At 50.8% G+C, this 13,649-nt stretch overlaps 1 protein-coding gene across 2 annotated transcripts in view; it reads left to right on the top strand.

Moving 5' to 3' along the window:
- C10H20orf194 (chromosome 10 C20orf194 homolog) overlaps nt 1-11,216 on the top strand; it is a 167,710-nt gene extending 156,494 nt beyond the window's left edge. For both annotated transcript variants that reach the window (XM_025398588.1, XM_025398587.1), the window contains exons 32-37: nt 157-263; nt 631-705; nt 4,328-4,533; nt 5,250-5,315; nt 6,708-6,801; nt 7,845-11,216. In XM_025398588.1, coding sequence (XP_025254373.1) covers nt 157-263; nt 631-705; nt 4,328-4,533; nt 5,250-5,315; nt 6,708-6,801; nt 7,845-7,957 — 661 coding nt within the window. In that variant the 3' untranslated portion in view covers nt 7,958-11,216. The remainder of the gene's footprint in view (nt 1-156; nt 264-630; nt 706-4,327; nt 4,534-5,249; nt 5,316-6,707; nt 6,802-7,844) is intronic.
- The last annotated feature ends 2,433 nt before the right edge of the window (nt 11,217-13,649 follow it).

Genomic DNA, 13,649 nt, shown 5'->3' with positions numbered 1-13,649 from the left:
ATACATATTTAAACAAGTTTCTGTGTGCAAAATGTCTTACAAGTAAAGGAGAACTCAAATATTATAGGATGGGGGTATGTAGTTCATCTCAAAGTAGTGTATAATAATACTCAAAACCCAAATTATTTGTGCTTACAATTTTTTAAACCTTTTAAGGTATGAAGGTAAATTGAATGCTGGATCAGTCTATCCCCTAATGGTTCAGATCTGCGTATGGTTTGGCCGTCCCTTGGAGAAGACTCGCTTTATGGCCAAATGTAAAGGTAAGCCTTGACTGGGATGTCCCAGACCCTGGAAAAAGGGTACCCCAGAGTTAATTCTACCTCCTGGTACCACTTCAGTATTCTGTGTGCTGTGTCTCTTCTTACCTTTTGAAACCAAAAGCAGACAGAGGGATTTGAGGATTGTGGGTGGCCACACAATTTGGTTTCCACTCCAGTGAAAGGGTTTTCCCTCCCCTGGGAACAGTGGCAGAGCCACAGGGGAGCAACAGGGTGTGGCGGGTAGAACCTGTGAACCCTAGACCCTGGTGTATGGTCCCTCCCCAGTCCCTAAAACTCCCAGCTGTGCTATCCTGAATTTGGCCTGTGCCTCCATGTGGGTGACATCTCTGTCCTCTTCCTCCACCAGCAATTCAGTCCTCCATCAAGCCAAGTCCCTTCTCTGGAAACATCTACCACATTCTGGGCAAAGTGAAGTTTTCAGGTAACCAGGGGCTGGGATTTGGGAGCTCTATACTATGGAGTGCTTGCATCTCATGATGTGAGTTTAGAGCCTCTGCTGGTGCTCTGCAGACCACTGATGCCACTCAGACTCTCAGAAACCTTCCACACCCTGGGCCTTCACGCCATTAGGCTTGTCCATCACCCCTCTCCCCCGAGGGCCTACTTAGTCTAGGTTCTCCTGTTCCATAGCAGAGGTTTGCCCTCCTCTCTTGGATGACCTGCTCAAGGGCTCTTCTCACAGCTTTTTGACTTTCTTGTTCAGAGCCTTACACTCCACACCTCTTGAGCCAGTCATGGCCGCCTCTAGACCTAAAACCAGGAGCTGCCCAAATGCTGAGCTCTATAGCTCCAGATCTATTTCTGACCAAAGTGTTTGAGCTTCCGTTTGCCTTCTCCTCTCTTCTGACAAGTAGGCCTGAGGATCAGTCATAGACCTCTGGAGCCCTTGCATCTGATAGTCTGTCCTGGAGTGGGCGTCAGAGAAGGCCTTAGAACAAGTAGATGTCAGTCAACTCAATGTTGAGGAAGGGTACAGTATTCCAGGGGAAAGAAATAGCATTTGCTATAATCCAGAGGCAGAAAAGACACATTTTAGGAACCAAAAAGCATTTACTGTGACTGGAGCCTGGGAGTAGGGAGAGAGGAAGTGAGTCTGTTAGGGTGTCTTCAGCTGTTACCACAGAGAACCCCCACTCAGCTAGCAGATGTTGGCTGTATAACAAGTGAGGCGCTCAAGCAGCAGAGCAAGGCCACTGAGGACCCAGGTGTTGTGTGTCTTCGTGTCCTCCCATGCTTGGTGTGTCAGCTTATCTTTCAGGTTCCTACCTACCCCTTATGGTTGCCAAGTGGTGCTGTAGGTCTGGGTGTCAAAGCCAGACACTGCATCCAGCCAGTGAGGAGAGGCTGGCTCTTCCTGTGGGTACCTTTGTCAGTGCAGCGCCTCCTCCCAATTTTTCTGCCAACTTATCTCATTGGATTGCTGTGCCTTTCTGGACCCATCATCCATGGGGGAATTGGTATCAGAAGAAGAGGGAGATGATATGGGGGGTAGGCAACTATCAGTGTCTGCTGTAGGGAACCACTGAGGGCTTCAAGCATAGAACCATCATAGTTCAGATGGGAGAATTACATGGGTCCTTAGCTCATAGCTTTTGCTTAATTTATGTGATCAAATCAGAAACTGCAGCCCCATACCGAAGCCCACTGATCTCAGGCTCCAACAGCCAGCCCCTGCTGCTTCAGAGGTCTTGGTATTTTTGTTTTTCCCTCACCCATCACCTCCTTTTCTTCTTTATTTTTATTTCTTTTTTGGCTGGGTGCAGTGGCTCACGCCTGTAATCCCAGCACTTTGGGAGGCTGAGGCGAGAGGATCACTTGAGGTCAGGAGTTCGGGACCAGCTTGGCCAATATGGTGAAACCCCATCTCTACCAAAAATCTTAAAAATTAGACCGGGTGGCCGGGCGCGGTGGCTCAAGCCTGTAATCCCAGCACTTTGGGAGGCCGAGACGGGTGGATCACGAGGTCAGGAGATCGAGACCATCCTGGCTAACACGGTGAAACCCCGTCTCTATTAAGAAATACAAAAAAAAAAAAAACTAGCCGGGCGAGGTGGCGGGCGCCTGTAGTCCCAGCTACTCGGGAGGCTGAGGCCGGAGAATGGCGTGAACCCGGGAGGCGGAGCTTGCAGTGAGCTGAGATCCGGCCACTGCACTCCAGCCTGGGCGACAGAGCGAGACTCCGTCTCAAAAAAAAAAAAAAAAAAAAAGAATCCTGTTTAAAAAATTAGACCGGGCTCGGTGGCTCACACCTGTAATCCCAGCACTTTGGGAGGCCAAAGCAGGTGGATCATTTGAGGCCAGCAGTTTGAGACCAGCCTGACCAACATGGTGAAACCCCATTTCTACTAAAAATACAAAATTAGCTGGACGTGGTGGCGGGCACCTGTAATCCCAGCTACTCGGGAGGGTGAGACAGAAGAATCACTTGAACCTGGGAGGTGGAGGTTGTAGTGAGCTGAGATTGTGCCACTGCACTCCAGCTTGGGCAACAAGAGCGAAACTCTGTCTCAAAAAAAAAAAAAATTAGCCAGGCATGGTGGCATATGCCTTTAATCCCAGCTGCACTCGGGAGGCTGAGGTGGGAGAATCACTTAAACCCAGGAGGTGGAGGTTGCAGTGAGCCGAGATTGCGCCACTGCACTCCAGCCTGGGTGACAGAGTGAGACTCCATCTCAATAAAATAAATATTTTTTTTTTCTTTTTTTCTTTTTATTTTTTGAGACAATGCCTCACTTTGTCACCTAGGCCAGAGTATAGTGGTTTGATCTCAGCTTACTGCAGCCTTGACCTCCCAGGCTCAAGCGATCATCCTATCTCAGCCTCCCAAGTAGGTGGGGCTATAGGCGTGAACCACCATGCCTGGCTGATTTTTTTTCTATTTTGTGGAGATGAGGTCTCCCTATGTTGCCCATGTCTTGAATTCCTGGGCTCAAGTGATCCTCCTGCCTCGGCCTCCCAAAGTGCTGGAATTAAGGTATTAGCCACCACGCCCAGCCTCTTGTTTATTTAGATCTGCTATTGACTCTTTTTTTGTTCAAATTTAACCTCTCTTTTTTCTGGATCTTTTCTCATCCTGCCTTTTGGGGAGCCCTTGCCCACTTCTTGGGTCTCCAGTCACTCCTAGTCCTCATCTCCTTAGCATGTAACACTTTTTCCCATTCTCATGGGACCTTCATGCAACAGTGCTGTACTGTTTTTTGTCTGTTTTGTTTTGTTTTTGACACAGGGTCTTGCTCTGTTGCCCAGGCTGGAGTGCAGTAGTGCGATCCTAGGTCACTGCAGCCTTGATCTCCCGGGATCAAGCTATCTTCCCACCCCAGCCTCCCAAGTATCTGGGACTACAGGAACACACCATCACACCCAGCTAATTTTTTTGTTGTACTGTTGTCTGTGCCCACCTCCCTTGGCCTCTTAAGGCCTCTGCTGAGAGCCCCCGACTTCTACCAAGGGGGTTTCTTTGCTTTTCCTCAACAACCTCTTCCATAATGGCTATTCCAGCAACCACCAGGGACTATGTGGATGTCTCACGCTCAGGGTCTTACAGACTTTCAAATGCCACAAGTGCAGAGTCAAACTCTTCCTCTTCTCCCACCTATAAACCTTTTTTTTCTCTTGTGTTTCCCTTCTGGGATAATAGTGTCCACCTGATCACCCAGATCAGCCAAGCCAGAAACGTATTTTGTTCCTCTCTCTCTCTCTTACTCCATCCTTTCCTTTCCTTTTTAAAAAACAAATGAAAACAAAAAAAAATGGGGTCTCCCTCTGTTACCCAGGCTGGAGTACAGTGGTGCAATCTCGGCTCACTGCAGCCTTGAATTCCTGGACTCAAGTACTCCTGCCTCAGCCTCCTGAGTAGCTGAGACCACAAGCATGAGCCACTGTGCCCACCTACTCCATCCTTTCTAAGCTGCCACCAGTCACGTCAGTTCTCTCTCCTGCATTTTCTCGTGAATCTGTCCCAACCATCTGCATTGTCACAGTCTTAGCATAGCTGTATCCTTTCAAGGCAGGCTCTCAGGGACTAATGTATATTCTCCTTACAGACTCTGAGAGGACCATGGAGGTCTGCTATAACACACTGGCCAACTCCTTGAGCATCATGCCAGTTTTGGAAGGACCCACACCACCACCGGACTCCAAAAGCATATCTCAAGACAGCAGTGGGCAGCAGGAGTGCTACCTTGTGTTCATCGGCTGCTCCCTGAAGGAAGACAGCATCAAGGACTGGCTGCGGCAGTCAGCTAAGCAGGTGGTTTCCAGAGCCCAGACAGACCTGACACAGATGTGACCAGACACCTCAGAGCTGCTGCTGGCCCTGAGAAGCCCCGCCACTGCCTCCCTAATGCCTCCCCACTGGGCTTCCCCTCCCTGGCCCAGCCAGCACTTTCAGAGACACTTTGAGAGAGGGAAGAAGCCACTCAGAGCAAACTCCAGGCAGGCCTGCTATGTTGTTTGCTCTGTGAGCCAGGTTCTCTGCAAGCTTTGGGTGCTAAGCCTTGTAGCACAGCATTAGGGGTTTAGTTCATCCTAGAACTCTGGGAATAGAGTTAGCTGGGGCCTGGGTCTTCTGTAGATGCTCACTAGGGACCTGTCTTTATACTGAGGCATGGGCTACCTCACTTGGATAAGCTTCTAAATGGTTCTTGACTATGGGACCTCAGGCTGCCCCTTTTTCTGCCTCTCATTGGTAGGGTTTAGGGATAAGAATCTACAAAGAGGCACGACCATTCCCATTTATGAAAACACTGGGCTGTCCTCTGCTGCTTGTTCCCTGCTGGCTCACAGGGCTGTATGATGGGAAAGTGGTCAAAGAGCAGACAGGCAGAATATTATATCCAGGCCATAGTGCACATGCTTTTCCCCGCTGCTGGGATCTTAGTCGTGTAATAGAGCCGAGAGCCCTCCCCTGCCCATGCACTCCATGAGTTCTGCTGGGACCTGACCTTCCACTCCCCATCTCTGCAGAAGCCTCAGAGGAAAGCCTTGAAGACCAGGGGGATGCTGACGCAACAGGAGATCAGGAGCATCCACGTGAGTGCCTTGCCCTGGCTTCTCCCCTCGGTGGCCCAGGGCTGTCCTTGGCTTGCATAGCTCTGTATTTTGGATTATCTGAGTGAGGAGCTATTTCTAGGACATGCTGGAGGTCTTGCTTCTCCCAGGCCACAGAAAGAAGCTGGGTACAGAATTCTGGCCTTTGTAGCTTCAGTGAGGAGGGTACAGGAGACCTCTGGTGTGACCTGGGCATCAGATTGAGTAGAGCCAGTACTTGTGGGAGAAGCTAATGACCAGAGTCCCTGCCTTGGAACCTTGTTCAAGCAACTGCTGAAGACCTATATTACAGATGAACCAGCTAGAGCCCAGGCAAAAACTGTCTAGATCCAGAAGCTGCTCATAGGAATGTTGTGGAACCTGAGGCCAGGATAAGAGGCTGATTGGAGACCCCCTTGATCAGCCTCCAGGCTCTGACCCCCAGCCTCTGCCTCAGTCGCCATGCCCACTGGGGCCTTTTCCTAAGGGGTTTGGGGACAAAAAGCTAAAAAGGACATAGAGTCTAGGTCCCCAGGACGGACTGTATCACCAGCCCCAGTAATGAGCAGGTGGGGCAGGAAAGTATTCTGAGACTCCAGGAGCCCCTGCTTTCGATTTGAGAAGGCCCCCTTCATGAACAGCTCCTGTAGGCCCGAACAACCCTGGATGCTCCTGGGGAGGACAACATGGGCATAAGGTAGTTCTTATAATGTATGTTCCCCTGGAAGCCAACCATGAACAAGGAGTTAAGTACAGGTAGTTTATTTTGGAAGTGATTCTAGGAGACACTAAATAGGAAAAAGGAGGATGAAAGGGGAGGGGGATCCAGCCAATAAAGAGTGTGTTCATGGCCGGGCACGGTGGCTCACGCCTGTAATCCCAGCACTTTGGGAGGCTGAGGTGGGATCACTTGAGGTCAGGAGTTCAAGACCAGCCTGATCAATATGGTGAAACCCTGTCTCTACTAAAAATACAAAAATTAGCCAGGCGTGGTGGCGCACGCCTGTAATCCCAGCTACTTGGGAGGCTGAGGCAGGAGAATTGCATGAATCCAGGAGATGGAGGTTGCAGTGAGCCAAGATCATGCCACTGCACTCCAACCTGGGTGACAAAGCAAGACTCCATCTCAAAAAAAAAAAAAATGACTGTGTTCAACATGAGTACCACTGGGTGCCATAGGAGCTTCATCCCAGTAGGACCTCCCAGAACTCCTCACCTGAGAGGTGGGGCACCACCTCAGGCAGGGCTTGAGGGTTGCTGGGGGTGTTAGCTTCCTAGCTCCTCTGTATAGCAGAGTAGTCTGTCTGCTAGGGAAATAGACTTGTTTGTTTTTAGTGAGTGAGTGAAGTATAGAAAGTAGTCAGATAATTATTACAGGACTCTTTTTTCCTACAGGTAAAACGCCACTTGGAACCCCTACCTGCAGGCTACTTTTATAATGGCACCCAATTTGTTAACTTCTTTGGTGACAAAACTGATTTTCACCCCCGTATCCTTGGAACTTCGTGGTCCCTGTGTGGATCCCGGGCAGTGAGACTGGGAGTTTGTGAGCCTGTCTGTAAAGCAGTTGTCTGCTAGAGCCATGCGTCTGAGCCCCAGGAGCAGGCTGGGCTCTGCATGTCTACTGATGGGCCGGGAATGCACAGGGGCAAACCTCGGGGGCAAACTTTTCATTTCAATCTCTAAATAACTGTTAAAGTTAAATTGCTCCTTTATTGAGTGGTTGCTAATGTGACTCTGTGGGTTATAGTTTTTTGGTTTTGTCTTTTTTTTTGAGATGGCGTTTCACTCTTGTTGCCCAGGCTGGAGTGCAATGGCACAATCTCAGCTCGCTGCAACCTCTCCCTCCTGGGTTCAAGCAATTCTCCTGTCTCAGCCTCCCGAGTAGCTGGGATTACAGGTGCCTCCCACCACGCCCGGCTAATTTTGTATTTTTAGTAGAAAAGCGGTTTCTCCATGTTGGTCAGGCTGGTCTCAAACTCCCGACCTCATATGATCCTCCTGCCTCGGCCTCCCAAAGTGCTGGGATTACAGACATGAGCCAAACCCTGCCCGGCTTAGAGACGAGGTCTCGCCATGTTGCCCAGGCTGGTCTCAAACTCCTGGGCTCAAGTGATCCATCTGCCTCAGTCTCCCAAAGTGCTAGTATGGCAGGCGTGAGCCACTGTGCCCAGCCTGTGGGTTATAGTTTGGATGCAGCTGTGGTGATATCCTGAAGTCTGTAGTCATCAGAGTCATGATTAAAAGTTGAAGACAGCCTGATTACAACAGTTAACCTGTGAAAAGATGGATAGGGCTGAAGCTGAAGGGCTCAGTTCTAGGACCTCATTAACATCCCTGTGACAACAGCCGTCGAATTCTTTGTAGCTGTGGTGCTGCCAGTATATACAAGGAGTCCATCAGGTACCCGCTCTATGGGCCAGACACTCACTTCCTCAGCAAACCCCCCTCACCTGCCTACAGGACCCTCTGGGCTCAGGCAGGCTCCCTTGTCCTTCAGGCTCAGAGCTCTCTTCCTTAATGAGATACCAGTCATGGACCAGTTCATGAATGACTACGTCGAAGAAGCCAACCGGGAAATTGAGAAGTATAACCGGGAGCTGGAACAGCAGGAGTATCATGACCTCTTTGAGCTGAAGCCCTAGAGGAAGGCTGGGCCCTTATATCCTGCAGAATGTCCACCTTGGAGATGGACAAACAGGTGTCTTAACCTCAGCTCTCCTGGAGGCCTCTCCCTTAAGGGGCTGTCTTTGTTCTCCTTGGCCTATGTGTCCTGGCTTGAGTGCATGTTGTCTTTATTCCCTGTATAGCGCTGAAGAGCATCACCTGCACCATTGATTTGGGGGGTGGGGGGAATACTCAAGGATGAGCAGATGGGGCCTGCCTGTCTACATGTGCAACTGGCAGTCCAGGAGCTCTGGGTTTCTGATAACAGGATCTCCTTTGGGCTCTTGAGGTTGGGGAGAAGCATTAGGATTGTACGGAGGAGTTGGTGGGACTTGGAAGGAACCCTGGCTGCCTGAACTGTGGCCATGTCTGGGAGGCGAGGCCACCACAGGCCTCAAGCCTCAGATGCTGCTCCACAAGAGCCATCTTCCCCAGTGGAGTGCCTGCCTCCCCTGCTAGGCCCCTTTCCGTGCAGGAGCTGGCCCTACTGGCCGTGGGCGCAGTCCTGGGAGGAGCAGCACAGCCTTGCCCAGGCCCAGTCCACAGAGCCAGCAGCTTGGGTTGAGATGAATAATGTGTTCACAAATGAGGGAATTTCCCTTCTGGACTAAACTGAAGAAGAAACTTGTTGCTTTCCAGAGGTGTGTGGCTCTTAAGTTGACATCAGCTTTCCCTCTTGTGGGTGGTTCTTGAGCTCTCCTGTCACATCATTCGGGTGTCCTAATGTAGGGACAAGAGGAAGCCTGCTGCTCAGGCCCCCTGGCGAGGCTTCACTTCACTGTGGAAGAGGGCATCCTGCAGCTGGTTAGTCTTAGGCCTGGTGGCTGATCACTTGTGGGGTCAGTCTCCAGCACCCAGCACTCCCACAAGCCTTGCCAGGGAAGGCCTGCTTTTCAGCCACAAACTTCGGGAAACTTATCCGCCCGCTCCCCAAAGCATTGTTGCTGGCCCCGGGCTTGTGTGGCTCCCGAGGATTGGGAATTTCAAGTAATTGCAATACCTAAATTAGATTCCTTCCAATGGCATTGTTTTCAGCTGGACCGTAAAGCAGAGGGGAATTACAAGTGTATCCCATGCCTGACCTTCATAATTGGTGTGGGGGACAGGGGAGTCACAGCCACTGATATTTAGGTGATGTCTCTTAGGACTTCAGTGCCTCAGCTACCTGAACTGTAAATGTTTTCTGAATTTCACATATTTTTTTTTTGCATGCCTTAGGAAGAAGCACATAGGTAAAACCAGCAGTTTCCAGTAATGTAGGGAGTTTTGAGCAAGGCCCCTGGAGCAGCGGAGAGACAGGATGGAGCACAGGTAGTCTGTGTGCCTGGTCACACAGAGGCCTGCATGCAAGCAGCAAAGCAACTCTCAAGGGCTTGTCAGTAAAATATATTAGGGAAAAAAAACAATTTGAAGCCAAATGAACAAAACTCCAGATACCATTAAGGAATTTTGCATCAAGAAGGGCTTCTGAAAAGACGCACGTGCTCCAGTCCCAGCTCCAAAAGCCACTGGTGACAAGGGCCCCTCTGTGGAACCTAAGTCTGGGAGGCCCCTGACTTCTGGCTGGCCAGAGGCTGGGGTATGTCAAGGGCTTGCCTCTGCTTCAGAGTCAATAACACAGATCTTAAGTGCAATTGATTAATAAGCAATGAGTTACTGTAGCTTCCTTTAGCTCTACCGAGCTCTTTTTAAAAACTCAAACTTGAGCAGCCTTAGAAAAGGGGTTGGGGGGTGGGAACCACAGGCCATTTCTCTGAGTGGGCTGCTGTGAAGTTTTAAATGAAAGCTCTAGCTTTAGGAGCTTGAGCCATTTCCTGACTGCACTGGCCTGGCAGTCTGGCTGCTGCACAAGAGTTTTTAAAGAGGGGTCGGAGCCCACCTGTGAGAGTGGGTCTTCTCACCACGTGGGGCTGTACTACGTGGTGGTCTTGGTTTCTGTTCATAGAAATGCTCTCTCACCAACTTGCCCCACTGTCCCAACTCCTCTCCTCTTAGAGAAAAAACTGTGATTACCTCAACTTGAATATGAAACTGTGATTGAAAAAAAGTCAAAACGTTAAGAAGCATCAAAGCCAAAAAGGCAAAACTGGCTGAGGCCTCTGTCGATGCTCCTCAGCCTACTTGGGAACGTGAAGGGGCAGCTGGCGAAAGGGCATTCCTGGGGCCACTTGCTCTGCCCCACTGATAAGGCACACCAGCGGTGCACTGTGTGAGCTCTTTGAGGACTGAGGCCAGGGGATGCCTCCTGGAATCTGCCAGGCCTCTCTGTTCTGTGAAGTTCAGTATCCACTTGATTCCTCCAGGCGGCACTCCCAGGTCTGGGGGAGCAGGGTCTTCCACTGTCTCCAAAGGAATGGCCATGACACTGCTTTTGACCATAAAAGTGGATCCAGGGACCCAGCAAAAACAGCGGGGGTGGGTTCCCAGGGACAGGCAGTCCTCCAGGGGCTTACGTGCTTTTTGCCAACTTTCCTGTTAGCAGCTTCAGTTTATATCACCCAGAGTGTGTGGGATAATGTTGAAGTCGCTGAAGTTATGGGTTATTTTATGTTTTGACATGGGATTTTTCTGTTTTCGATTGGAAGAAGGAGACAGAAATTGGAGAAAATGGGATTATTATCCTAGGGAAGGGCAAGGAGTCAAGCCGGCACCTCTGAGCCCTGGGGGCTCTCTGACCTGAAGCCTGGATACTGGGCCCTTCAGGTCGCAAGAAAAAGTTCCCTCCTAAATTCTGTTAGGATTTTGGAGAATGTTTGCACAGTAATAAGCTCCGGGTTGCTCTTTGGGCTTCTCAAAAGGGAAAAGTTCAATTCAAAGATTGTAAACTACAAAGTATTCCAGCAGTGTTGCTGATATAGTTGGATAGTTGTACCTCAAAAAAGTAGGTGAGAACTGGCTTCCTCATTGTCCCAGGTTGTCAAATACTAATGACATAAGAGCTCACTTACGTGCCAAAATTCACTTTTATACTAGTTTTTCAGTGCTTTAATATTTGTAACTTAAATTTTAAAACTCGTATTTACAAACACTACTGTAACTTCAGTGAAACTGAATTGTGTGATTGAAGCTTTTTGCTTATCATAGTATTTATTACATTACTTAATTCAGTAAATATATAAAAGTAGCTTTCAATTTATTTTTATATTATTTTACATGTTTTTACCTGCAGTTGTGTATGTGAATTTACCTTGGTAATTGAGATGTCATGCTAAGGACCAATAAACTATCACTGAACAAGCAAGGACTCCAGACGATGCCTGTGCCATACACTCAGTCCCCTGGTGCTCCTGGAGCGGGGGTGAGGGGGGCTGGCCTTCAGCCTCCCCTGGACGCCTCTGCTGGGGATGCTGAGGGGAGTCTTCCGAGCTCACACTCCCTCTCTAGACGCCGGAGCAGCCCGTGGAGAATAAAATTCATCGGAAGAAACCACACTGGCTTGCGGGGTGGGAACTTGGGAAGTCCCAGAACTCGGGGAGAGGCTCAAGAAAGCCGGCTATGGGAACGGGGCTCTCCCCGGCCCTTCCGCCCCGCCCGGGTCCTTCACCCTTGTCTTAGGCCGCGGTGCGCGGGTGCCGGTTCTTGGCCCCAGTCTGCCGCGGCCGGGCTGCAGTAGGAACCACACCTTTCCAGCCTGATCGGCGCGTTTCCGCGCGGTGAAAGCTCGGCGAGGTGGCTCCTCGGTCCTACTTTATACATGGGGACGACGGGAGGCGCTGACGGGTCAAATGGGACGGATTTGGCGCCGCGCGTTGGAACCGCAAGTTCTAACGGGGAGGTTTGCCGGAGCCCGTGGAGCTCTAGAGGAGAGACCAGAAATGCATCAGCTGTCCCCGTGCAAGCTTGAGTTCCACTCGCCAGGCGGTTCCTGCCGCACGTGGCGTGGGCCTCCCAGCTGACAACACCCCGGGCCCCCGCCGGCCGCGCGGGGAGGTGGGGAAAAGGGGCGCCCGCCACCAGTCCATAGACACCCTGCTTCCTGTCAACCAGTCGCTGGGGGGACAAGGGGAAATGCCCAACTGGCCAGATGTGGAAGCTGGCCCCGGGGGAAGGGTGTAGCCTCTGCAGATAGCTTCAGGTGACTGGGATAGTGGTCTTAGGTTTGGAAGTTCCTTGAGATAATTAGTCCTGTGCAAACCAAATGCAAATCTGCATGGGAAGGGCCTGGTAGACTTGAGGGAGGGAGCCGGCAGCAATATTATCCCTTCACAACCTCTTCCCCAAAGCCTCCTGCAGGCCGGGGTTTGAACTTTGATGGAATGCCTGTGCTTGCATTATGGCAAAACCTCTAGGGTTTGGGAATTAACCCCTAGGAATTGCCAGAGCGATGGGGAGACAGTAAATGGTGAAGGGCTCTCAGAAGGACTTAGAGGCCAGGAAACCTGAGGATGGGGAAGGGATCCCATCTTCCACCTGGAGCCCTCAGTAGGGACAGGGGACTACTGAAACCCTAGTGCTGCTTACCAGAGTAGGAGCCCCAGAGTCAGGGAATCCTGGCAGAATCCATCGTGGAAAGTGATTTAGAGCAGAAGATCTCATGTGGAGCTACTGAAAATCAGAGAACCTGCCAGGAACACGGAGAAACACCAGTGTTAATCTCTATCCTACACTCTAGGGATAAGTTATGCCCAAAGAAGACATGACCATGTGACCCACTTCCAGCCCATGACAGAAAGCTTGGTTTCTGTAGGAGTCCAGACTAGCACTAGATACAAGTCAGCCGGGCCCAGGCACTAATACGTCATCAGAACCCTCTCTCTATCTTTGGTGGCTTCATTCTTCCCCTGCAGCAAGCTTCCTCTACACCACCAGCAGCACCAGGGTCCCAAAGGCAAAGATCACATTCTCATCCCTGAATAGTTACAATGGTCAGGAGGAATGGAGTTTTCTGATTAGCCTGGCCTTGGGTCTCTGTGTGCTTCCATGGGCCCCCTATGGCCCATGTGAGAGGTGGCCCCCCACAGAAGGGCTTGCTCCCTTAAACCAGCATTACACATCTCCCTGCAATTTCTGAGCTTTTCTGATAAGTCAGACACCTACTTGATTTTTTTTTTGAGAGTCTCGCTCTGTCGCCCAGGCTGGAGTGCAGCGGCGAGATCTCACTGCAACCTCCACCTCCTGGGTTCAAGCCATTCTGCTGCCTCAGCCTCTCGAGTAGCTGGGAGTGGCACATGCCACCACGCCCAGCTTTTTGTGTTTTGGGGGGTTTTTTTGTATTTTTGCTAGAGGCAGCGTTTCACCATGTTGGGAAGGCTGGTCTTGAACTCCTGACCTCAAGTGATCCACCAGCCTCAGCCTCCCAAAGTGCTGGGATTACAGGCGTGAGCCACCACCCCTGGCTTTTTTTTTTTTTTTAAGACAGAGTCTCGGCCGGGCGCGGTGGCTCAAGCCTGTAATCCCAGCACTTTGGGAGGCCGAGACGGGCGGATCACGAGGTCAGGAGTTCGAGACCATCCTGGCTAACACGGTGAAACCCCGTCTCTACTAAGAAATGCGAAAAACTAGCCGGGCGAGGTGGCAGGCGCCTGTAGTCCCGGCTACTCGGGAGGCTGAGGCAGGAGAATGGCGTAAAAACCCGGGAGGCGGAGCTTGCAGTGAGCTGAGATCCGGCCACTGCACTCCAGCCTGGGCGACACAGCGAGACTCCGTCTCAAAAAAAAAAAAAAAAAAAAA

The sequence above is a fragment of the Theropithecus gelada genome, chromosome 10, assembly GCF_003255815.1.
Source record: "Theropithecus gelada isolate Dixy chromosome 10, Tgel_1.0, whole genome shotgun sequence".
Taxonomy (NCBI): domain Eukaryota; kingdom Metazoa; phylum Chordata; class Mammalia; order Primates; family Cercopithecidae; genus Theropithecus; species Theropithecus gelada.
This window is presented reverse-complemented; position numbering and strand designations above follow the sequence as displayed.